We start from the raw sequence: 27,249 nt of genomic DNA on the forward strand, positions 1-27,249 counted from the left end.
TTCATTTATTTACAAATTTGCCGTTATGGCATTATTGTATTTCGAACTCTAGGGGCAAAATAAACTTAAGTTTCTCAAATATTCAAAAACATTAAATCATAACATATGGGCTGAATTAAAATATTTTTGGGCCTTTCAAAATATTTAAAATAATTATTTTGACGATTTTTTAGCGTAAAATCGCAAAATTCACATTTAACACATAAAATTGTCAAAAGTCAAACTTAAGGCAAAACACACTCCAAATCACATTTTCACACTTATAAATTCATCTCGTGAATTTACTAACTATTTTCGAGGTCCTACTTAATAAAAATTGGACACGCGCGAAAATAAATACTAGCAAATAATACGGGGTATTACAGGGATGGTTTCTACATGTTCCTACACATTAATAAACATATATAGACTCTTTAAATTTATTGTCAAACTCAAAAGTAGGATTCAAATGGGACTTGATCCAACAAACAGGTATAAATGGTTAAAAGAGACAATACTCTTGTTCTCGCTTATCAATCAAAAATACTTTTTATTTTTGGATTTGGATATAGAAAATAAACAATTTAATTTTAAATATGAATATAAAAAAATAATTTTATTTGTAAATTGGAAAATCATTTTTCCCACTTCTTTTACCGTACTAAATAATCTGTCAAAAAAAGAAAAGAAAAATAGTCTAACATGCCTAAAGGCTAAGATTTATCAATACATTTTAGTTGGCTTTTATATTACACAATATTTGTAAACCGGACCAGAGATCGAACCGCCTTCATCAGGAGTTCATGGTTATCAGCGATAATATTATCAGCATTGACTTCTTGGTGAGTTGGTTCCACATCAATGTCAATCAGAATCCCAAAAGGCCCTCACCTGGGCCGATACATCGTCGTCTTCTGAGATCGCCTTGTCATCAGGGATCTAATAAGTTTGGCGACAATAAAAGATTAGTTGATAATAGGAATTGATATGAGTCGAAGTTTTAGAGTTAATACCTTAGTGCCAAGAGCAGCGTTCCTGTCAAGAAAGTTGAGGAGCTGAGGAGCAAGCGGTGACAACACCTGGGGCAGAGGCGACTCATGTAAAATCTGTGATATGGCCACAGATGGTTTATGTTGAGACTCAGTGCGTTGATTGGAAGGTGAGTCAGGTACGTAATCTCCCTGCTGAGTATCGCCTCGAGATGACAAATGACAACTTTGTGAGGGAGTAGCCGACTTCATGTGTTGCTAAGAACCCGCAGACTGACCACTTGGGGTAGGATCGAATAGCTTTGACCCCACAAACTCCAGAGCCGTTATGTTTGCCTTCGGCTTCGACTTTGTCTTTTTGGCCGCTGTTTTAGTCTTTGCCTTCTTAGCAGGCCGATTTTCTTCCTCGTCGTCTAAATTGACTTCGAGGCCAGTGTTGGGGATGCCAACTGCCAAAGAAAGAAATGTCAGAGGGCGATAAGTGAATAGTAGTAATTGAAACTAGTCAGTTATGCATTACCTGGGATTTGATCAATATCCAATACCAATTAGTCCACTTATGGCTTCTAAGGATGCACACTTAAAGTCGGCATACGTGACCTCCGGAACATTGTGTTTTATATATGACTCAGCCAGATATAAGTTGTATTTTGGGACTGGAGGACTCTTAAATTTAAACTTAGGCCGAATATCATTTACAAAGAGAGAATAAAGGTATCGCCCACTATATTTTTCTCTCCACGCAAGTCTCATTTTCCTATTATGTTTTCGCTTAGCCTCGTTCCTAAACTGTTGCATTTTAAGATTCATGCCAGGGCGATCATAAGGGTCATATTTAAACTTGTAAAAACGCTCAAATTTTCTAATTTCATAGTTTATGAGTTTTATACTTGTGAATTTGGGGCGTTTAGGGGCTTGTAAAAGAAATAAATCGGCATGAGTAGGATTTTTGGATATAGGAGGAAAAGAAAAGTCATGAAGGGCGAGAATTTATTTTGGAGACTGTGTGAAGTAGGTATCCACGACCGAGGTCCACCAGCATTGGAATTCTAGGGTACAGCCAGGCAAGCTATTGGGGCGATCTATTTCTAAATCAGGTGGAAGATAAGATTTGTTTAGGCGAGTCAAGTATTGGAGGTCGCGAAAGAAGGCGAGCTTTGGATTATAGGTCCCGTGATTGTTGAAGGCGATCAACAAAGGACAGGGAATGCCCTGGCATAGGCCGAATTGGCGGGAAGTATAGTTTGGAGAATATACTTCTACACCACTGTTCTTATAGCTAAGCCTTAGGACGAGATTTTTGGATTTTAGGGAGCTTCCCCAGTACGGAGCACTCTTGATAAGCTCCTCATCGGCCAAGTTCTCCTTAGTGTGCTCTCCATCCCAACCAAAGAAGAGCCACTTTGGAAATTGAGAGAGTTTGGTAATGAGAAATTTTCTAATAAGGAAGAAAACTCGGGTAACCGAAGAATCTATGGGGTTAATGCTTGGCATCATGGGTTAATAGAATGACAGCTCCTGCTGATGTGGCGTCGAGGGGGTATTGAATAATTTATTGATGCGCTCAAGGGAGGCCAGACTTCAGAAGAAAATGCGCTTTCAAGGATCGAATGGAACAAGCCCAAAAATTATTTATTTCAGGCTTGTTGGGGGCATTGTTGTAATACCCCTAAATATTTAATTGATTTAATTGGACCACGTGTCCAGTTTTGAGTCGCAGAAGTGACGATATCGGAAAGTTTTCCGATAAATAAGTTTTAGCAGGTCGGTTTTAGAAAAGGTTATTATGGAGAAAATTTATATTATATTTTAATTCTAAAATTAGAACTGGAATTAAATAGAAAAATGACGAGAAAAGTCCAAAATAAGGTATAGGGACCAAAGTGGTAATTTAGCCACTTTGTGTCGAAAATGGAAATATTGGATTTTGACGGGAAAGTATTAATATCGAGCTTCGTATTATTTATCAGGGATAGATAATACGTATAAGTCTTAATAAAAGAGATTAACGATTTAGCTATGGACTAAATCGTATAATTGAAAAGTTTAAAGGATAAATGATAAGAAACAAAAAGAACAAGGACCAAAGTGAACCTTTGACCAAGAAATATAAGAAATCAAATTCAAAGAAAGAAGATCAGAGAAGGATCGAGAGAAAACAGAAGCTATCGCCGATTTCCGTCGTTTCGCCGTTCGACGTCCGATTCAAGCGATTTTTGCGGCCATCTCTCCGGAATTCAATCCTCTACTGATCTTGAGCTTTATTTCAAGGTAAATCTTCGGATTTTTGGTGCTAAAAGAAAGTTTATAGGCTGTTTTAATGAGATTGTGATTTTGGGTTGAATTTGACGTTTTCGAGATTAGTATAGCGTTTTTGAAGAAACCGTGATATGGGTATTGAGCGTGGGTATGCTTAGCACGTCGGGGTTGTGGCGAAACCCCGAAAAACTTGATTTTTGGGGCTGTGCACGTGGTACACGACCGTGTACCACGGGTGCACGAACGTGTACTTGAAGTACACGAACGTGCACCTAGCAAGGTACACGATCGTGTACTGATGTACACGAACGTGTACGTTTCATGGTACACGAACGTGTACAATAAGTACACGAACGTGTACCCCTGAGCTGCACGAACGTGTACTTGGTTGCACGATCGTGCACCCACCAAAACGCACACCCGTGCACCCCAACTCGCCTCCACACGTATGCAAACCGAAATTGACCTAGGCATTCGACGTTTTGAGTAATTTGACACTAAAGGACGGGTTTCGGACTTTGAGAATCATTAATCTCAAGATTAGCTCGACGTTTTAGATAAATAACAATAATGGAAAACGTCAAGGACGTTAAGCAATTCTCAATTATGAGAAATAGTATTCGCTAAATCGTTTATACGACTAAAGTTATTGAATACGTAAACAAGTATAAAATGAAACTAAATCATAAAACTTAAAAGTATTATACGTATAAGAATGCGAGAATCACGTCTAACTATTAACGATTTATCAGACGTGTCAGCGAGTAGTGGACTCAGTAGAGACGGACTAGCGAGAGCGTACTATCAGATCGATCATATCATTTCCTGGATTGCGGTCACTGTGAGTTGCATTTTACTTTCGTGTATTATCAATTGATACTATTTTGGTATTACTATCTATATGCTGTTGATATGCATCGCATTATATATATATTTGAATTACTGATATGTTATATATTTTGAATAAGTTTTTACGTACAAGAACCTAGTATACGATCCAACGAAACTAGCTACCTATTGGGTGTCAATAGGCTGTGTGATCACCAGTAATGTGTCAGTCTAGCGTGTCTAACTAAGAAGTACGATTTGATATGCATGGATGATATGATTATGAAAGTTAGAATATGAGTTTGATACGAGAGTGAACTCGGTTAAAATAACCTGAGCCCCACGAGAGTGAACTCGGTTAGAGTAACCTGAGCCCCGTATCTAGTGCCACTTTGGGATTAAGAGATATGTCCTGACTGACGTGGTTGAATGTGAACGCTCCCGGGTCAGACTATTGGAATCAGTATGATTTGAATAATAGTGAGTTACGTTATGTTTCAGGATTTTAGTTTCGAAAGGATCGAGTACTTGTTCATATGTATTTTTGTATTAATGTTGATTTAAAATGCGATGCTATATTTCTATAATAGTACCGTTAGTAAATGCACTCACTCAGTATTTCCCCAAATACTGACCCCTCACCTTTGATGTCTTTCAGGTGCTTAGTTTGTGGACTTAGCTAGAGGCCAAATTTTGAAGTCCAGAAGTCAGCTGTATATGTTAGATTCTGACTTCTGGAAATGCTGCAGTAATGGTCCTGTGTCGATAGTATAGTAGCCTAGACATCAGTTCATTTTGATTGTATATGTTAACTGTTGTTATTGTTTTATACGCATTTTGATAGGCTACGTGTTTAGTATATGATCCACGGCCCCAGATGCCGGTGAGATGTTTGAAACACTAATTGATGTATATAGTACCGCGAGGCTAGTTCGTATAGGGTATGGTAACTAGAGCCCGCGAGGTTTTGAAACAGTTAGTGTAAACGTTTTGATTATATGATATATATATATATGTATATTTGCTTCCGTTGTTTGATATTGTTTGTTTATATTATATTTGCGAAAAATGTAATAGTGATTTTAGGCTTGCTACGGGTTCCGGAGCTACCACTCCCGTTCCCTAGCGCCGGTTGCGGCTCAATATTTTGGGTCGTGACAATTGTTTACACCGGTCTAAAACGAATATGGGTCACAGTGTCGCGTGAGCTTATTTAGGGTTTCAGGCCCAATGAAATCTTTTAGATTAGTTTTCTGATTCTTAAATAAAAGTTTGAGGCTCATTAGGGTTGTTTTTTCTTAGGAATATTAGTTAGACTTAAATTAGCAGTCTTGATTTTTTAAAGCTATAAATAGTTTAGAGCGTTGATTATAAAATCATCAATCAATTGATCAAAAAATCAAGCCCAATGTTTTTTATCCCGCAATCCCCGAATTGTTTTAATTTAAGAGTAGTTTTGATATTAATCTTGTCCGAGTTTCTTAACTCCCAAATTAATCATGTTAGTTTATTTGGTTAACTTTTTAACTAAGGAAGCCCTGTGAATATCTTTTCGCAAGTTTTTTAAAACATCAGACCTCAAATTGATCCCACTAATAAATTCAAATATTCGAGTCAGGAATATTTTCGGGCAACAAAAATATTTATTAAAATATCCTACTATATATGCAAGGCTTATCTCCATTTTAGGTTAAAATTTCATTCCTATTCAGATTTTGCCGCACCACTCTTCTCTCTCTCTATTTCTCTTTCTCTCAATCTTCTTTTCGTTTGCTCTTGCGTTCATCTATTTCCGTCACTCATCACTTTGTCGTTCGCTCTTCCATCTCGTCGTCGCGCGTCTTTCGGCGGAGTACTCGTCGTTTTCTCGTTGTCGCATTTTTTCAGTTGATTTTTCGTCGCCGCGATTTTTATATTGGTTTTCTCGTCATCACGTTTCTTCCTGTGGATTACTCAACATCGTTTTTAATATTTTTTGAATTTTTTTATATTTTCTGAGATGATTTAGATATTTTGTAAATAGATTATTGTAGATATATGATTTTTTTGTTTATAAAATTCTTCTATTATTCATATGATTATTTGGGTAAATTACTTAAATCCTCTTATACTTTAATGAAATACACTACCTCTTGGCTTTTTTAATTCCACTGTGACACCCTCATGTTTAGATATATTATATGATTACACCTATTTATTAAATTTTTTCATTTGTCAACTTGGTCAGGGGTTATATTTGACTCTTGAATTTATTTTTTGTCCACTTTCATCCAAAATTATCAATTTATTTTTTAAAATATGAAATTAATTGTTTAATTTTCTAAAATAATAATAAATTTGATAAAAAAAATAAAAATATTATGTAAAATTTTAATTAACCTATATTAATATGTTTATAAAAATATTCTAAAATATTTGTAAGATTGCAACAAATAAACTATTAGCTAATCACTTTGTTGTTGAATTTTTTTTTTTTTGTGAGAATCATTCATATTGATATATATAAATTACTAAAATGTGAGAATTTATGAATCTAAAATTTATCTAATTAGCCAGGGTTAATGGGATTTATTGACAAACGATTTTAATAATTAAGTCTTTAAAATAAACTTTAATTTGTCAGAATTTTTTTATAAATTTTATGAATATATATTCTATCAAAATGTTACATAATATTTTAATTAAATTTATTGTTATTTTATAAAAATAAATAATCAATTAATTTTAATAATTTTTGGATGAAACTGCATAAAAAAATAAGTTTAAGAGTCAAATATAATCTTTTGACCAAGTTGACTGATGAATTTTTTTATAGATGAGTGTATTTATATAATATATCTAAACATGAGGGGTGTCATAGTGGATTTACAAAAATCAAGGGGTGAGTTAGTGTATTTCATTAAAACATAGGGAGGTTTAAGTAATTTATCCTAATTATTTTGTCTTTCTCTTATTCATAGATTTCTTTTTTTTTTATTTTGATACCAGTGATTTTTTAAAATTTGCAGTGTTTTTATAGTGTATTTATGTTATAATGATTCTGGTGTACTTGTTGTGTATTTCTGCTGTTTTTCTCGTGTATCTATTTTTTTATATCTTTGTCGTTTTTCTAGTATATATATAGTGTATTTAAAGTGTTTATGGTGCATTTGCAGTGTTTTTATGGTATACACCATAAAAACACTACAAAAACATCATAAATATACTATATATACAATATAGTTACACTATAAAAACATTATAGTTACATTGTATGTACACAATAGTTACACTGAAAAAACACAATATATACACTATAATTACACCATAATTACACTAAAAACGCGATAAAAAATTAAAAAAAAACAAAAAAATCTGTAGGAAAAAAAAAGAATAATTCGTTAAAAGTGAAAAAAAAAATTAAAAAATATATAAGCTATAAACATGTTTGAAAACAATGTAAAGTCGTAAATAAAATACAAAATAGTACTTTAAGAAAAAAAAAATTATTTGTATAATGAAAAGTTGATGACATTAATGGGGATTAGGCGGCTATTAATCATCCATGGTCCCTAACTTTTAAGGGTTCGTGCACAAAACCCCCTGATGTTTAAAAATGGACATTAAACCCTCTGATCTTTATAGCGGCGCTCACCACGGCCCTTATGGACGAAAATACCCCTGACGCCGTCTTTTGTTTTGCGGTTGTCTTATAAAAAAAATTGACGGCGCCACATGTCAGTTGACACATCATCAAAAGACAAAAAAAATTAAAAATACCAAAACACCCCTAAATATAATATCTGATTAAATCAAAAAATCCAACCCAAAATCCAACCACCCGTTCAAACTCAAACCGCCACTGCGACCCAACCACCTCCCTACCACCGTCGGAAAATTTTCCGGTCATCTTTTTCGAATTAAAGATGACCGGAAAATTTTTCGGTCATCCCCTCAGGAACAGATCCGCCATGGATTTGTTCTTGAGGAACAGATCCTCAAGAACAGACCCGACCTAGGTCTGTTCTTGAGAAACAAATCCATGGAGGATCTACTCCTCATACAGATCCTCCATGAATCTGTTCTTTGAAACAGATCTTGTTTTTGGATGACCGAAAAATTTTCCAGTCATCATTTATTCGGAGAAGATGACCGGAAAATTTTCCGGCGGTGGTTGGGTGGCGGCGATGGTTGGGTGGGGTGGTGGTTGGGTCGATTATTGGATTAATCGAATGGTTTATATTAGGTTGGGTTGGTTTGTCTTTTTTTTTTTTGTCTTTTTCTAAATTAATAGGGGTATTTTGGGTGTTTGGAATTTTAAAGGTATTTTAGTGATGTGGCTATTGATGTGGCACCGTCAGTTTTTTTCTAAGACTGACAGCTGACTGAAAAAAATGGCGCCAGGGGTATTTCGGTCATATTTGGGATTTAGGGGGTTTTGCGAGCGCCGACACAAAAATCAGGAGGTTTAGTGCCCATTCTTAAACATCAGTGGATTTTTTGCACGTAACTTCAAAAATCATGGGCCATGGATGATTATTAGCCGGATTAGACCTTACAATGTGTTTAGGAGTGGTAAAATTACGAGTCTAAATAAATAAGATAACATGACAAATGGCTGAAGTATGACATACTATTTAAACTTTTTCTCCAGCTCATAGTATCAATATAGATATATAGATAGATTTTGTTAAATTTATTATGTCTCGATCAAATAAATTTATCTATAAACTAAATAAATTATACTTAATCAAATAAATAATACAATACATTTTCAAACTTCGCGAATTTATGAAAAAAATTACACTGATACATAGAAACCATGATATTGCAATTCCAGAGGAAGTGGTTGATAGTTGATACAGAAGAAACTATGCAATCTAACTTTAAAAGGATGTAACCAAGTTCAAATTGTAAAAACACTGGACAAGTAGTAGGCTTAATTCTTCCTGCAAACGCTAAAAATTCCCCTCCATGGCGATTAAAAAAACACTTTAAAAGGATCTAAAAGTAATTAAAGATCATTCATGTTAAAATAAGAGCTGTGAAATATAAAGTGCATAATACAAAAAACATATTAGAAAACATAAATGACCTCTGAACAACACCACCTGATATTGACCTACAATTCAAAAAACCAGCTTGTTTCAGTTAAAAAAAGAAGAACATGCAATTAAAGCAAAACAAAAAAAATTACCCACCTGGCTACAACACCTTGAGCTGACTTGGTCTGAATTCCATAATCAAAGGGGAAGAGTGGATCATAATGTGAATCCCCAACGTTCATTGGCAGCTGATCTACATTTTTAAACCAGCTTCTTGGGAGTTTTCCAGTAAATCCGTAGTCTCCAAAAAGGACATCGGTCACACCTTGGCCTCCTTCCGAGCCAGGTAACCATGCTGCCACTAAGGCATCGATTGATGAAACATAAGGTTCTATCACGAGAGGTCTGCCAGAGATAATGATAACAACACATTTGACAGCCTCGCACACATTGGTGATGACGCTAGGACCTGGATCAATCATCGTCAGCTCCACGCTGTCTCCTGCCGTCTCAGCATAAGGAGGCTCACCAACCACAACAATTGCATAATCAAATTTATTTGACTTCATAAACTTGTTATCGGGATTCTCTTGGAAGACAACTTCCGTTTTTCTGTCCACCGTAGATTTTATGGCATCAAGAATGGTGGTTCCTGCTATGGAACAAAACATAAAAGCAGTACATTCATATTCAACAATTACTCACTGAACTCATTTCTGTAGACCGGCTGACCCTACAAAGCCTTCAGACAAACCCTATGTTGCTATACATATGCCAATATTATATTTGATGGCTATGTAGAACAACGCTGAAACTGTATCTCCTACACAAGGGAATTTCAAGTCATTCGCCAATTTTATGCTGACAGCTAATGGTTCCAAAGAGGAGTCTAGATCTAGCATGGTGCAATGCGGATGGTACTTTTTTCCTTTTTTATCATCTTATTTTTCTTTTCCAATTGTCAATGCAAGTTACATGAATGTGTTAAGTAAAGCATTCCATGTCACGTAACATGTCAAGCAAAACATACCTCTTGTATAATTGTTGCCGCTGAATCCTTGCCACGTAATTGTCCATCCACCACATTGATAGCCCAAATTATCCGCATGTGTACCAGCAACTAGAATCTTTGATACTTTCTTGGGAAGGGGTAGTAAAGGAGCAGTTCCATTTTTCCCATTCTTTAGAAGCACAAGTGATTTCCTCACGGCTTCCCTTGCCAAGTCCCTATGCTCCTAGATTCACACGACATTCATCACTGGCATTCATAATACTCGTACTAGAAAATCCTTAAAATATTCAGCGTAACATACAAAATAATGAAATTGCCAATGAAAGTTGAGCACATATAACAAATAACAACGGAAATGAAATGAACAGATGCTGTTGATATTCTGACATTGCCCAGTAGCATAACAGGTCATACTAATAGAACCCAAAGCCGATTTACAAATTTTATAATGGTGCACTGAATAACAAATGATTGATTGACTGACCTGGCTTCCAAGTTCATTGACAAGGCTGAGGTCGGCCAAAGGGTTCTCAAAAAGACCCATGGTGAACTTAACTAGCAAAATCCTTCCTACGGCATCATCAATGCGATCCATAGGGACTACTTTGTTCTTGACTAGGTAAGTAAGATCATCTACGAACTCAGTATAATTGAAAGGGACCATGACCTGGAAACAGAGAACCATATTTTCCACCCTCATTAGCATTATTAACGTGACTCAGGGCCAAAAGAAATTAAATCTCAAATGACTTTGTTTATAACCATGTCAATGCCAGCTTGAATTGCAGCTTGGACAGAATACGTATAATTTGCATGCGGGGGTGAGGTAATTCTGTCAATGCCCTGCCAATCTGAGATAACAAAGCCCTGGAGGCAAATGAAGTTAGCATAGGAGGGAGGTCAAAGGGAAATGTAATTAATTTTAAGTCGCTTAACTCATAAATGATGTGAAATACTCAAATAAAATGGCCTGGAAAGACCGGAGAAACAACGTTCCCACAAGGACCACTCCAATTGTGTTGAACTAATATATCAAGTTTATAGAGCTGGTGGGACAAGAACAACATAGTTTAAAAGAACCAGAAACTTATAAATATCTACAATGGGGTGTGGTGAAAGTCAAACATCACAGGGAAAAAAAGGAAAAGCAAAACAGAGCTTTCTAATGCATTTACCAGAACAAATCTAGTTATTCAGCACTAGAAAAAGTAGCAAGGGACTACTAAACAGAGTACACATTCACATTAAATTGAAAGGTTTGCATCTAAAAGTATAGCTAGGGCGCAAGTGCTAGAATGTAACTTATTGGTTGAAACCTGCATCGAGTATATTCATGAATTTTAACATCAACAGAAAACAGCGAGTTTTACAAGATATATTCATGCATCACAATGGAAATTAGTGATTAACCTTAAACTTGAGGGTATTCTTGAGGAATCCAGTAATCAGCTCAGGGTTTGCGTGCATCTTTTCTCCATTCCAACTAGAGTAAGAAACCATGATTGTTGAAACACCCTTGATAACTGAATCAGAATAGGCAGGCATGTGGATGCTCAACAACCCATGCTTGTCGACCAGTGTGTTGTTTTCATTGATACCCATGGTTGTCCCACCATCACCTACAAAATGCTTTGCACAAGCTGCAACCTTTTGCCTAGAACAAAGGGAATTCTGAATATAAATATACACATGACAATAAACTTTGAAAAGCTGAACATGCAGTGTTCGTAATTATCACATAGAGATGAGAACTAAACCATGTTTAGCGAGCAAAAACTATTAGTTTTTCAAGTGCTTTAGTTTTAACATGTGATACGTCATACAATTACAATATACTACTACTGCACTTCTAAACAACCAAAATAGGGATAATTAAATTCGTGCACAGTGCTCTGGTTTGTGTCTGAAGTAGAATTTTGGGCAAGCAAGTTACAATGAAATACTGCATAACCTTGCCATGCAAAACCCATATCTATGCTATAAAGAAAATTTATGTCACATTCTTACTTTCCCCCGACATATGGAACTCCTTTCCGAGAATTAGCAGGAATTTCCCCTTGTAAACCAAGTATAATCTCAGTCATCTCTTCCACAACTTTGTGATCCTCACTGTAGCTTTCATAACACCTTCCCCACCTTGGATCTCGACAAACCTTTAAAGCCGATCACAGTAAAAACAATTAAATCAAGTGAAATAGAGAACAATACATAAAAGAACATTCAATCCACCGCAGACTTGACCGAAGAAAATTTCAATTATATACCGCAATGCATGGAGCAAAGACGTATGGAATCCCTGTAGCTCTAACTTCAAGAGCAGTAGCACTGCCAATCCTTTTCACCAGGTCAGGGTCTCTGCTTGTAAGAAGATCAACGGAGTACAGAATGAGTACATTCAACTTAGTGGCACTAAGTAAAATTGCAAGTAGCTCGGTGAAACATTCTCCAAGACAATTCATAAACAGATCCAAGGACTCGAAAAGCTATATAAATATTAAGCTAATTAAAAGGTCATTTAGAATTCAAATGTGGGATTTTCTTAAGTTACTTTCTTTAACATTTCCAATTTCGTTCACTTAAGCACTGCATACTTTATCTAACATTTTCGTTTTCTAAACTAGTTACTTTCTTTATCTTTATCTTTTGCATACTTTATCTAACATACAATAGAATTTAGCATCATCGCATTATATTAACTCCCTAATTTAATAATAACAGATCATGCATAAAATCTAAAATGCAGGTCATCAAAAAATGCAGTGATATACAAGCAAGAACAAGTATTGGATAAGAAACACGAAACATATACTCGCCTGGTAGCTCCAAGGCCAATATTATGAGGAAAGATTGTAGCATTATAGACATTGTTATGTCCATGAACAGCATCAATGCCATAAATCATAGGAATACCGAGACGACTAGACAAAGATCCATTTTGGTACCCATTGATCATATTAACCCAATCCTCAGCACTAGCCCCGGGAAGGGGTGCACTCCCTCCGCCGCTAAGTACGCTACCTGCATTTACAATAATAACTCTCGATTGAGTGGCACATTGGTTGAAATAAATTGGGAAAAATGAATAGTTTTACCAATAGAGTAGGTCTTCAAAACATCAGGGGTAGCAGACAATCTATCAATTTGAACCATTTGAGCAATTTTTTCTTGAAGAGTCATTCTTTTCATTAAATCTTTAACTCGAGCTGCAACTGGGCGTTTAGGGTCTCTGTATTTAACATACTCTGCATCTACTGTGGCTATCCAAATCATCCATAACCACAAAATCCCCATAGCTGAAACTAAAACCCTAGCCATCTTCACTATTTCCTACACATTACAACAAGAAAATCAGTCATCTTTAATTTCAACACTCAAATATAGACTATACTGCACCTAGTAACACAAGAAACAGTAGATAAAATGCAAGAAACACAACATTTCTAAACAAAAACAATGAAAAAAACCATCAAGAACTTGAAAAGTATATTTAAATTTGTAAGTAAGAACTGAACTAGCAAATTTAAGTGAGATGCATGAGTGAGAGTGAGGGAGCTTACTGTGAAAAGTGAAGTGAAATGATTAATGATGAGTAGGGGAAAGTAGAGAATGTGGAGCCTTTTATTTGAAATGATTCTTCATTAATAAGAAAGAGAGGGAGAGAAACAAACAACGTGATGATGATGTGGAGTGAACTGATGGGGTGAGTTTGTATCGTGCTTTTTAGTTGCCAAAATACATTTTTGGCCCCTCTACTCTTACTCAATTTTCGGTTTCCACCGCACTAAATTCATCCAAAAAAGATTCTTGAACCCGGACTTAATAACATAATACTTAGGGACTGTTTGGTTCAGCTGTTTTTTGTAACCGGTAGCTGTTAGCTGTTCCTGATAGCTGCTAGCTGTTGCCTGATAGCTGATAGACCGTACGTGTTTGTTGAGATTTGATTAGCTGTTACTGTTTATATATAAAATAACCGTAAAGGGCATATTTTTTATTTTTATTTATTAAACTATAAATATATTATATTATATAATATTTAATAAAAATATTAATAATTATTTTTTTACAAGAGGCAATATTTAGTTTAAATTTATTTAGAGATTTTATTTGATAAATTTATGATTTATTTTAAAAAAATTATTAAATTATAGTTATTTTGATATAAACAAAATAATTTTATATAATTTATCAACAATTAGAGTATTTAAAAATAATTTAAATAATTTAATATATTAAAAAAGGATATATTCCAGTAGGGGTAATTTTGTCTAAATAATTAAAAAAAAAACTGAAACAACTATCAGCCGTTGGCAAAAAGCTTCAAAATGGAGGTTTTCAAACAGCAGCTGTTGGAGGTTCAAAAAACTCCCAAAATAATCTCACCAAACGCTTTAGTTGAGCTTTTTGAAAAGAAAAAGTTAAAAACTCCACCAAAAAGCTGAACTAAATGCCCCTCTAAAATATTTAGAACGAAAAGATATTTGTTGGCCATTGATTTTTTCTGAATCAAACCAAAAATTTAATTGGTCGGTTCTAGATCTTAGGTAAAGCTCTGTGTCTAAGGAAACTAAAATTGAATATAAATATATATATATATATATATATATATATATATATATATATATATATATATATATATAATTCAACAATAATTAGAATGATTCTATAATAATATTTTAATCATAAAATTTTCTTTTTAAATTAATTATTAAATTATAAATTTATAATATTATATAAGGAAGAAATTTACTTGACAATTTATATTTTACTCAATTATTGCTTTAGATTTGAGACTTAAAAATAACTTTTCTATATGCAATCTGTGAATTGCATTAATTTAATCACATTTAAGTTTTATGAAATATTAAATGAGGTTTTCGCAAACTATTATTTTTTATATTTTTACTATAATGCTAGTGTCACGACCCAATTTCATGGATCGCGACCGGCGCTAGGGTATGGGTATGGTTGTATCGAAACCCGTAGCTAGCCTCGCGGATAAACATAATATCAAATAAACCTGCACGAAACCACTGCTCGGGGGCAACCGAGACTCCAACCTAAGGTTAACAATTTATATAAACAATTATATAAATAAATGAAAACCTTTACATTTATTAAGTGAAAACCTTTAAAACCTCAAAGCACTTTTATATAAATATAATTAACATTATGGAAATACTGTATTGAAATGATCCCAGCGTAAGTGCGACGTATCACACTGAATCCCAGAGTGACCGGGAACTAATCCTCGTCAATTCCCAGCGTAAGCAAGACATTAGTCTGCCGATCCCAGAGTACTTACCGGTGCACACAGTCTCGATACATGCCTATCGAGTAGCTCGTTCCAATCCAGATCCATAATGACTTAAAACAGTTCGCAAACATTTATATATATGAAAATATACAATTTACTTAATAAAGAGGTAAATAGCGATATAAACTCACTGCTTGCTAATCCACGTGATAACCTGGCAAGCAACCTAAACCTGCTCTGACTTCGAAGCACGAACAGTCGACGGGTCTAGATACAAAGCTTAAGTTAAAATTCATTCAACCCCTAACTCTAAGAATACTAGACACCACATAGGACTAGCATCTCAAACACAACCAAAGAACAATATCCGGAACACAAGTAATCCCAAAGTCAAGGTACAGATACATCCAACAAATTCAATAACCAGTTAAGCTTAGGTGAGTTCTCGATGAAAACAAACCAGAGTAATTATTAATTTATATATCATCTCTTGAAATCCAAAAGAAAATCCCAGAGTAGTGTGCTAGCCATATATTCATTATATGCTTAACACAATATGTCGGGCGACACAAGTCTAACCCGACCCAAACTTAAACCAGAGTAAATATCCAGAGTTAAATCCTTAAAACAAAACATCGATTTGAAATTTGAGAACTCATCACAAGCTTAACCAAAACCACAAACTACAAACGACAACATGCCAATAAATTGTCAACACTTGACAATTTCCACCCGGAGTTCATACACCTCGAATAACACCTTATATGCCATTTCAAATATGCTACCAAGCACTTTAAAACAAGTAAACTCAGATATGAAAATATCCTTAAAATAGCCTTAAAAACCATCGCCACTTATATGTCATAACAACGATTTAAGACTAACAACTTAAAGCTTCTTAACATCTTATATTCATTCAACATGGTTTTAAATAACACATTTCCAGTCCTTTACTTTTGATAACAATCATCTTAAATGAACTTTAACATCTAGTAAAAATATTAGTTAAATCTTTAACCCAACAACACCCAAAGTAGTATCTCCCATTTCTTAAAACGCATTTTGAAAATAATTTCCAGCAAAGCTAATCAATTTAAAACAGCGATTTAATATTAACAAAACCCTCTTAACACCTTAATTAAGCAATAGCCAATGATTGTAAAACCACCGTATGTATCGTTCTTTAACTAATCACCTATCATCCAATAGAGTTATATTTCCAGATTTTAATATGACCAAAAACAAAATTTATAGCTAGAGAACATCGCTACTTGATACACCTTTCAATAAGAACTAACAATCCAATCTACTCAAAGTATAATTTACATTCATAAGCCAATTATAATACCAAATCCATATTTCCAGATTTAACATTAAAAGCAAAACAGAAAATGAATCACAACACCCTACAAATAGATGTAACACAACAATCTAACAATACAACACATAGAACTATCATAAAACCAATGTAAAAGGTGATACATACCTCTTGAATTATCAAAAGAAGAGAACCCAGAAATTTATTGATTAGAACAAGCCTACAGTCAATCAAACACCATAGCAAATGAAACCAAAACGAAAAGACCAAGGAACCAATGAATTAATCAATGAAAGGTAGATTATAAACACTTACCAAATATTATGGACACCAATAATCAGAGGAAAATCGCCTAGGAATGACTTAGAATGAGTTTAGGGTTTGAAAAATTGAATAGGGGCTGTTTAGGTCGAGTAAAAGTCTATTTAAAGCCTCCAAAACGAACCTGACCGGTTCTATTGCCGGTTCTGCCCAGTAGAACCGGTTATAGAACCGGTTTACTCACTGAAACCCAAAATAACAAAGTGGACCGGACCTACGGCTTGATCTACCCAGCAGGTCCGGTTCACAGGTCCGGTTGACCCGAAAAAGGGTCGAACCGACGATCCGAACGGTCGAATGAAAGATAATCTTCTTAGGTACAACATATCCAAAATGCAGCCCGATCCGACGGTTCAATTGGGAGATACAGTCGTTTTACTACAGCATGGCAGATTTGGAAAACATGTAAACATTGTTTCGATAACAACCCGGAAATAAATCAATTCAACATCAAATACTTAGAGGCTCAAGGGGTACACATATGTCGCTTAACATGACACAACCAAGGTACCACATATGCTAATCCGAACATATATCAATCCGAAAACAAGTCGAAATCACAACGAGAAAATGACGAAGCGAAAACACAACCAAAGTCCATTACAAACCAAACTTTAAACGGACAACCAAACCACCAAAACAAGTCATAAAATACGGGGTATTACATTCTCCCCACCTTATAAAAATTCGTCCTCGAATTTAACATAAAATAATTTAAATAAAATATCAAAGATAGTGTGCTCACAAAAATAATAAAAACACGTAAGCAACAAACCCAACGAACATCGAGAGAAAAGAAAAAAAATAGCGATTCTGCAAAATGGACTCTGTCTCCAAAGTATACTTCTCAACCGAGTTATTAAGCCACAAGTTTAACCATAATTATTTTTTTTACTCAATAACTTATGCACTATCGCACACTCACTATTGGTTTTTTCCTGAAAAGATAAACCAAATATCAAAGCTCGATTACTCTAATCAATCTCATATGATTAAACCAGTCTTATAGCTAAACTCATGCGTAACACAAAATATCAAAACCAAAACTAAGTGGACACGGATGAACACACAAGCTTCCAACTAAGAATTAAAATCTTACATTCTAAATACTAAAACTCTCATGTCAAATAAAAAGGTTATGCATCTCCATTTGAATAAAGATACTCTCTCCAACATCGAACTTAAATTTCAACTTAATCTATGCCCCGAAAGATCGAACACATAAACGTGTAAACATACATTCGATAAAACAACAATTTAATACTCAAAAATACTATAGCCAAAGACTATAAAACACCTTCTAATAGTGTGAAACCAAAAACAACTCGAGTCTTACCGACTCCCAAAGCAACACTAACAAAGCGCAAGGAACAACCCGCGGCTTAAATTGTAGTTATTACTATACACAAGTCGATCGCCTCAAATTTTAAATTAATGAAATTCACAAACCGAATAAATTCACCAATCCTTACCACTCATTCACTAATTATCTCAATACCAAGTAACTCTTATCACAATACTCGCTACAATTATATATCAAAGGTTATATCATTTGAATTCTAAACACTCGGTTTAAGAACCAATCAATCAATAATTTTCAACCAATAAAAACTTCAATCAAGAGTATCGAACACCTAACCTTATTGTCAGAACCCATTAATCATGATCCTTCGATCAATAAATCCATATATCTAAATCAAAATCAAGTCTTAAAATTATATCTTAACTCCACTATAACCTCGTGTATAAGGAAAAATCTCTCAGATTCATTTCACGAAATGTTGGATTATTGGTTATGCTCAAAACCAATCTTATAGTAAAACAATTTATGTTTATCAAAAATCATATAGTAAAAACAATATCCACTTCTATTTAAAGAACACAACATCATAAACTTCTTCTTTTTTAAAAAAAATCAACATAAATTAACTTTGGAAAATCCTTCATATCATTTACATATCGATGTTTTGAAAAACACAAAATTTGAAGTCGCAGTTAAATCTCGTTTTCAAGTAAAATCACGAATTTATAATAGTCCAACCGACAAACTTTATTATCCTCTTTCAATCAAACATGAAAAATTTCCAGCTTCTTTTTTTTTTCAAAAGATAAAAATCTTGTAATGAAAATCTCCCCGTTTACAAAAATATTTATATTTAATATAACAAAACATTGGACGTAAATCGTATCTGTAAATAAAACATCTTTTAAAATCACACTGCATAAATGCACGCGTGGAGCATAACTAAATTTCTTAATACAACACTCCTCAAATCAAAAATCGGAAATTAACACATAAGCCTTCCACTCCGACGCCAACATCTTATCATACGTATCGAAACAATACCTCGAGTGCAACTTTATAACTAACACTAAATCTTACAAAATAAAGTTATTCCAACAATACAACCTGATCCTTTACAACGTAATCGTCCTCAATTTACCACTATCATCACAGAGTATTTGTCTAGCTACCTTTCAGTAAAAATTTCAAAACCATCTGAAATTCTCCTCTTTTTAAATACATTTATCACATAGTGACTCGCGAGTTCTTTCAAAACATCTTTCTCAAAACACTTTATTGATAAAATCAATTTTACATAATTGTGCGCCAGAGTGATGACACCTCTCATCCCCAAAGAGTTGCATCCAACTCTAATCATTTCAATGCACATGATGCATGTACTAATATGCATGTACCAATTATTTATTTTCTTTATTTAGTGAACATACTCAGTGCTCAACGCAATTCCCTATTCGTGACATTCAAAATGCATGTTCATGCCATGTCTGGACACAATTATGTGATAAAAACATTTCAAATACTTTAATGAATTAACATTTGAAACCAATTTCTCAATAAAACATTAGCTAGACGTTACACTCTGTGTGATGTGCACTCGATAATCTCAAAATATTTCTCAAACTCCATACTTGCAATCCACTAAATCATACAATACTATCATACCATATCAAATTGATAACTCCGCTAAATTCTCTTAGGCAAAAAAAACAATAACATCCAAATTGACCTCTATTCAAATTGGAATTATACTTAAAGAAAACCAATACATCACATACGTCTCAACAAAACTTACCATTAGTTTCAGCATCGCACCGTTCACCCTAATGTACACACCAATTTATTACTACACTGGTCTATCATCTCGTTCAAAATTCTAACATTCTTTTCTAGTATAATTAGAAATCACTAACTTTTCCAAAGAGTGACTCTCCTCGTCTTTCTCGATACCATAACCCAAAAGATTTTGATCCATAAATCGATACACGAAACCCAACGTAACCCAAAACCGACATTAAAAGCAACACAGTGTCTAAATAAAGGTTCGACTCACAATCAAAACCAACATCAATGTTAAACTAAAAGAACCGCATGAAAGAAATAACCTCACGTGCTACTTCGCCCGACGAGACAAAATAAAAATTTACTAATCAACATACATGTATACAAACGCAAACAATACCAAAAATTTATAATTTCCGCAAACCATAAATCACCCAAACATGCCATTATCCACATTAACCTCAAAGGTATATCAAAAGACAAAATCAAAACGTGCTACAACAACCTCCAAATTATTGTAACGTAATCAACAAGTAGTAAGTCATCGATCAAAATAGGCATCGAAACTCATTTTGAAATATAAGTCAATCATAAAAATTTCCAAGTTCTAGTTGAGTCTCACGTTTTTTTTTTTTAAATTTCATTTTCCAGAAAACCTTCTTTATAAATCAATTTCCTTAAAAGTTTCCAAAGTATCTCAATCCAAAACAACCATCGAGTTAGCCGAGTCATTACAACTACCAAGTTTAACATTCAAATTTGGGTGACCCAAGTCAAACCCAAAACCACCATTTATAAAATATAGGCTTAATACATGTGCGTGTCCCTGCACTTTTCATTTTTTGCACATAAGGTCCCTACACTCCAGCATATCTATTATAAAGCCCTACACTTCTGAAATCAGTCGCCCGTGGTCCCTCAGTTAACAGAAGATGGCGAGTGTCTTTCACGGACTGTTATCTGCGAATCTTAAGCAAACCCATTCGTCCACCTCATCATACAGTTGCCACATCACTTAGGCACATCAGCTATCTCATTTAACCCAAAGTGAAAAACGCTTCAAGTGAAAAACAAAATTAATTGTTTAGATTTTGCCCTAATTCATCTTAGATAGAAACTGATTTCCCCTAAATCTAACCCTAACCCTGAAGAAAAACAAAATTGAAGATTCATTTGCTGGTGAAGGTTGCAAGGAAATTGATAAACAGTTAGCAATAGAAGAACCCTAATCGACGTGAAGATGAAAAAAAAGAGTGCAAGGAAAAAAGTTACTGCGATTTCTGGAAAAGAAAAGGACAAAGGAAACGTTATTGAGGTCGCACCAGGTTAGTTTTCGCAATTGAAAGCGTTTGGGTTGTTGGGTTTTTGTATTTTGATTATTTGCTGGTTGTTAGGTTAAATGTGAATGGGTTAAATTTTTCTGATTCTTAGGTTAATTTGTAACCTGCGAAATGCTTGTTATGCAAATGGTCCCCATTGCTGTGTGTTAGGTTAATTGTTTAGATTTTCTTTGATTCTTATTGGTGGTCCCCATTGTTGTCTGCTAGGTTAATTTTTTAGATTTTTATTGCTATTATTGCTGGTTCCAATTGACATCACCTAGGTTAATATTTTTATATTTTCTTTGCTCTTATTGCTGGTCCCCATTTCTGTTGCTAAAGTATGCATTAGTGGTTGTATGAGACCAATTTTTATCTGCCTTTTTTGTCTGCTTTTTGTAAGTTAAAGTATGCAATGTTTGTGTTTGTTTTCATTTTTGTCTGCCATTTTAGTCTGTTATGGTTACATTTTTGCTCCTGTGTTTGAGCTTGTATTTATATTATTTGTTTGTCTATCTAGGTAATGACAGGTTGGAGGCAAAGATTGTCCAAATGATTTTATTTTATGGGGGTAGAATACAGATGAATGAGGGTACTTTAGCTTATGTGGGAGGGATTCAGGAGATAGGTGATCCCATGTTTAGCTTAGACAAACTTTCATATTTTAACATACTGTCATATCTGCATTACTTTGAGATAGAAAAGGGGGATTTATATTTGAAATCTGATAGGATAGAGTTTATAAAATTTGAGAATGACAGATGTGTCTTTCCCTTTTGGAAACTGCTTCTAGACAACAAAGAGAACAAATTTTTTGTCTATGTTGATTATTCAAAAATATTAGATTCTCAGGGCATACAATCTAGCAGAGAGGGGGGTTGTGAAGCTAGTGGCAGTGTGCAAGCTGCACAGGTAATAGATCTTGGGGAAGACTTGACTTTTGATGATATTTGCATAGATATAGAAGATCATAGTGATGATGATGAGGTAGAATTACAGGAGGCTAGGAAAAATGTCTTAGAATCTAGGCAGGATTTAGCAGGTTTGGCAAATGCTAGGGCAGGGGATGACATTGATGTACTAGGGGCTGGAGATAACATTGATGAGGTGGCTGGGGATAACATTGATGAGGTGGCTGGGGATCAGATTGATGAGGATTTTGGGGTTATGGATGAGGGTGAGGGTGAAAGGGAGGTACCTGAACCTAGGACAGAGGTGGCTGGGGATGAAGAGGGAGATAGTGACTCGGCAGACTTAACTTATGATAATGAGAGTGTGTATTACAGTAGTTCTGATGTAGGTAGCCAGTTTAGTGAGAATGAAGATGAATATGGTGATGACTCACAGAGGGAGGTGAGTATACGGGTGCAGTTTGATACCACTACTGAAATTCCTCAGTTTGCAGTAGGCATGTTTTTCAGTAACTTAGCTGAGGTTAGAGATGCAATAGCCAGGTATGCAGTGATGAAAGGGATGTGCATTAGTTATGTGAAGAATGATCAACAAAGAGTGAGGGCTAAATGCATTGTTGGCTGTCCATGGTTGATACAAGTAAGCCCTCATAATGCAGACCACAACTGGACCATTAAGACCTACAAACCTGACCATAGATGTACTAGAAGCAATAGAGTGTCATTTTGTGACAGTAATTTCTTAGCTAAGAGGTACAAGACCATGGTGACCAACCAACACTATATCAAACTTAGTGACTTTAGGTCCATTGTCAGGAGTGAACTAAAGCAGAGTGTTAGTTTGAATGTGTGTAGGCATGCAAAGACCAAAATTATAGCTGAATTGATGGGTTTTTATAGGGAGGAATATGCCATGCTAAATGACTATGATGAGAGAAAGAAGGCATTTTGGAGTTGTGCAAAAGCAACTATAGGATCAGATTTGAAAGTCAGACTTAAACACCTAGGGACTTTAGGGAAGGATATAGCAAAGGATGCTTTAAGTTATGACATTGAGACATGGTGCAAGGTGTACTTTGACACATCAATTAAATGTGATGTGGTTGATAACAACCTAGCAGAGACATTTAATGGTTGGATTTTGGAGCCTAGGTGTAAGTCTATTATTAGTATGCTGGAGGATATAAGGATCAAGGTGATGAACAGGTTGTGGAACAAGAGAGATTCCATAAGGGGCTGGATTTCAGATATTTCACCAAGAGCCCTACAAGTTATTGAAAAGAACAAGCTACTGTCCTTTGAGTGGGAGGTGGAATGTAATGGGGATGATGGATTTGAGGTGGCATGGCTTCAAGATAGAAGGAACAAGCATACAGTGGACCTTGTCAAGAGGACCTGCACTTGCAGGGAATGGGACTTGACTGGGATCCCTTGCAAGCATAGTGTCACTGCTATATATGCCAAGCGTGGCAATCCAGAGGCCTATGTACATGCTTATTACAGCAGAGACACATACATGAAAGCTTATGCTTATACCATCCAGCCAGTTCCTGGAAAGCAGCACTGGCTTCAGAGTGAGAAGGGAACAATAGAGCCACCACCCTTCAAAAAATTACCTGGAAGACCCAAAAAGAATAGGCGAAAAGAACCATTTGAAGTAAAGAAGAAAGCCAAGCTTTCACTTCATGGGAGAGTTATGACATGTGGAATATGCAAGGGAACTGGACATAATTACAGGAGCTGCCCTCAAAAAGGAACAAACACTCAGGTAATTCTCAAACACTCAGCTTATATAAGATTGATTGTTAAACTATTTGATAACTTTTTGTTTATGGTTTCAGTATAAGCCAAGGCAAAATAAGAAGAAGCAACCACAGGCAAGCCAACCAGAGGCAACACCTTCACAGCAAAACACAAGCAGAAAAAGAAAAAGGAATCAACCTTCTGTAAGTTTAATATTTTCATTACACTTGATGGTTTGGTTGAGGTGTAAGTTTCTGTTTGTATTTGGTTGAGATAGGCATAATTGGGTTAGATGCAATATTTAATATGTCATTTATTTGTTTGGTTGCAGGTAGATGCCTCCACCACTGCTGCTGCACGTGCAAAGCTAAGGTCGAGGATAAGGCAAACTCAATGAATGGGAAGCATCTTTTGTTTCTAGTAGGGAAATTTTTGGTACTGGGCAGTGTTTATTTTTTTGGACAGTTTTTGTATAGGGCAGTGTTTTTGGTATAGGGCAGTGTTTTAAATGCCCTTGTTGATAACTTTTGTGAAATGTGTTGATAACATTTCCATATGGCCCTTAGTAAAGCATTGATTTGCTTTTGAAAACACTTTTTGTATAGAAAGGATCTAAACAATGTAATTACTTTACCCTTTCAGTAAAAGCTATATTTTTGTGCAATACATGTGTATTATTAAAGTTCAATAGAAAGCAACCTTCTGTTGTGCAATGCAGGTGTTTTTCAAGCTAAAAAAGTTCATATTTACAGGTCATTTTCAATGCAGAATACTTGCAAAACTATAGGTCATTTTCATGCATTTCTATTGCAAAATCAAAGGGCCCTTTTTCATGCAAAAGTCAAGCAAACATACTAACAATATACCAATTCAAATTAACACTAGAATAAGATTACCATTGCAATGACATCAATATTCTTACAAATGTTAGCAAAAAGAGAACATCAACAGTCTTACAAATCCTAGCAAAATAAGAGCAGTTTCACAAAATACAATACATTAGCTACCAAAATGAAACTAGAACTGCCCCAGCTTAAAGATCAAGGCCTAGCGATATAATGCATAAAGAACTGCCCCAGCAGTAACTACCCCACATCCATACAATCCATAGGTCAGCTTTGTTTTGATTTTCTTGGCTTGTGCATGGTGCAACTGCACTTCCTCAATCCTCTCCTTCAATGTCTCCACCTCCATCATTTCCAGCCCCATTTCTTCCTTCAGAATTTGGTTCTCATGTTTGTACATGTCAACAATCTCCTTTAGGGCATCAACTTCTCCCTTCAGTGAACTATTCTCCAACACCTTAGCTGCCAAATGAGCTCTGACTTCACCAGCTTGTAGAAGAGCTGCATTACGTTCGTTTTGCAAATGAGTCACCTCCATCTTCAAGTTAGTGACCACCGTATGTGCGTAGCCATCTAAACCTTTGTCAATCCACTGAAAGAACTTACAATCTGGATTCTGCAATCAAGTATCATAGATGCATATGACACAACCAAATCAGCAATGTACAAAAATCAGCAATGTACAAACCCTAATTTGCAATAAAAACCCTAATTTATGACAACCCTAATTTTACACTGAGCTCAAAACCCTAAACTAATAACAACCCTAAAGTAACAACAACCCTAAATAATAACAACCCCAATTTAACACTGAGATCAAAATAAACCAAAAATAAAAGCTTACATTTGGTTTTGGGCAGCAATAGAACCTCCGGCCTGGATTTTTCTCAGTGGTTGAGGTCTGAACTCGCGCCGGGGTTCCACAATCACACAGAACAACCCCATCGCCACTACTACCTTCCATAATTAGCTCGTGTATTGGTGTTGGAAGCTCACTACGGGACCGGACAGGGAATGGACTCTCAGAGGGGTCAGGTTTGGAGAGGAGAAGAGGAGACTCAAAAAAATACGCTTCTGCCATGTCATCTGCCACATAAGGGATGTATTTGACATGTAAATAGGTGGACGGAAGTTTGTAACGGCGTTAGCACTCGCTTGGTGTCAGGGACCACGGGCGACTGATTTCAGAAGTGTAGGGCTTTATAATAGATATGCTGGAGTGTAGGGACCTTATGTGCAAAAAATGAAAAGTGCAGGGACACGCACATGTATTAAGCCTAAAATATATTTTAAATATTTATAAATCCGAAAAAAATTCTTTTAATTAAAAATCTCAATCCTTTCAAAATAAGAGCTCAACGCAACCCAAGTATCAAAAATCAACTCAATCACTTAATTCAAAAAAATGTAATTCACAACAACCATTCGGTATACACCCAATCCAGCCAACACAAAATATTAAACATATGACCAACGACACTTCAAACGTCGACATACCACAACACAGTAAAAATAACAATGTTAAATTCTCAAAAAAATGAATCATCTCATAAATAATATTATTTTAAAAATAATTGTTGGTCAAAACCAAGTCAACGTAAGATTCTGAAATACGAAAAATTCATTTCATTGGAGAAATAACCAAAAATCACATTTTTAAAGTATTATGAGAAGACAACTCATCCGACTCTCATGTCAAAACACAAATCAAATCAAAATAGTTTTCTCAATAATAACCATAAAACCTACGTGTGGTCGAACACCGTATATCCACAAAATATGCTTAAAGATTTATCACAAAAATTCTTTTAAAAAAAACCACACAAGGCCAACGCCTAACCTAAAATAGTACAACCTATTTAGCACCCAACAAACACAGCCAAAACCAAACTGTACTCACCAACAAGGTGAAAGCAACCAAATTATAATCAAAATCACCCAAGGCGCAAAAGCCAACAACTAATCACCCAAGGTAAACATTATATAAGGCACAACAACCAACAAAGCATCACCCGTAGTAAACACCATATAAGGCACAACAGCCAACCAAAACGTCACCCGAAGTAAACACCATATAAGATACAACAGCCAGCAAAATATCACCCAAAGTATATCTCATATATGGCACAACAGCCAACAAATCACCTAATGGTTAAGTAATAAACATTCCAAAGTAAAGCATCCGTAACACATAAGACCGACAAACAACACTCCTAAAGGTGAAAGTGGAAAATTTGAAAACAAATGATGACGTTTCAAAAGACAGGACTTGAATCCTAATTCCGCAGTAGATCCTATAACACAACAACAACTTAACGTTCCATAAAGCAGTAAACACGTAACATGCAAAATGGCCTTG

The 27,249-nt window shown here is 35.1% G+C and overlaps 2 protein-coding genes across 2 annotated transcripts; both read right to left on the reverse strand.

Annotated features, from left to right (window-relative positions):
• Positions 1-9,045: 9,045 nt before the first annotated feature.
• LOC126682245 (uncharacterized) lies at positions 9,046-13,747 on the reverse strand. The gene is made up of 11 exons (XM_050377849.2): positions 13,649-13,747; positions 13,184-13,418; positions 12,905-13,109; positions 12,356-12,446; positions 12,099-12,244; positions 11,502-11,745; positions 10,854-10,958; positions 10,576-10,758; positions 10,110-10,314; positions 9,236-9,731; positions 9,046-9,156 (listed from the first exon to the last, which is right to left on the reverse strand). The coding sequence occupies exons 2-11, from the start codon at positions 13,404-13,406 to the stop codon at positions 9,060-9,062; spliced, it is 1,995 nt and encodes a 664-aa protein (XP_050233806.1). The 5' UTR covers positions 13,407-13,418; positions 13,649-13,747; the 3' UTR covers positions 9,046-9,059.
• An 11,345-nt stretch (positions 13,748-25,092) lies between these two features.
• On the reverse strand, positions 25,093-25,971 carry LOC126681579 (uncharacterized). Its single transcript, XM_050377126.2, has 2 exons — positions 25,735-25,971; positions 25,093-25,506 (listed from the first exon to the last, which is right to left on the reverse strand). The coding sequence occupies exons 1-2, from the start codon at positions 25,969-25,971 to the stop codon at positions 25,093-25,095; spliced, it is 651 nt and encodes a 216-aa protein (XP_050233083.1).
• Between the last annotated feature and the right edge of the window lie 1,278 nt (positions 25,972-27,249).

The sequence above is a fragment of the Mercurialis annua genome, linkage group LG5, assembly GCF_937616625.2.
Source record: "Mercurialis annua linkage group LG5, ddMerAnnu1.2, whole genome shotgun sequence".
In the NCBI taxonomy this organism is placed as follows: domain Eukaryota; kingdom Viridiplantae; phylum Streptophyta; class Magnoliopsida; order Malpighiales; family Euphorbiaceae; genus Mercurialis; species Mercurialis annua.

Excerpts from the sequence above, each read along its gene's own strand:
- LOC126682245 (XM_050377849.2), bottom strand. The coding sequence starts at position 13,406 with ATGGCTAGGGTTTTAGTTTCAGCTATGGGGATTTTGTGGTTATGGATG. Across the intron at positions 12,245-12,355 it reads TCTTTGCTCCATGCATTGCG|GTTTGTCGAGATCCAAGGTG; the intron begins GTATATAATTGA and ends TCGGCTTTAAAG. Across the intron at positions 11,746-12,098 it reads GTTCCATATGTCGGGGGAAA|GCAAAAGGTTGCAGCTTGTG; the intron begins GTAAGAATGTGA and ends CCTTTGTTCTAG.
- LOC126681579 (XM_050377126.2), bottom strand. The coding sequence starts at position 25,971 with ATGGCAGAAGCGTATTTTTTTGAGTCTCCTCTTCTCCTCTCCAAACCT. Across the intron at positions 25,507-25,734 it reads ATTGCTGCCCAAAACCAAAT|AATCCAGATTGTAAGTTCTT; the intron begins GTAAGCTTTTAT and ends ACTTGATTGCAG.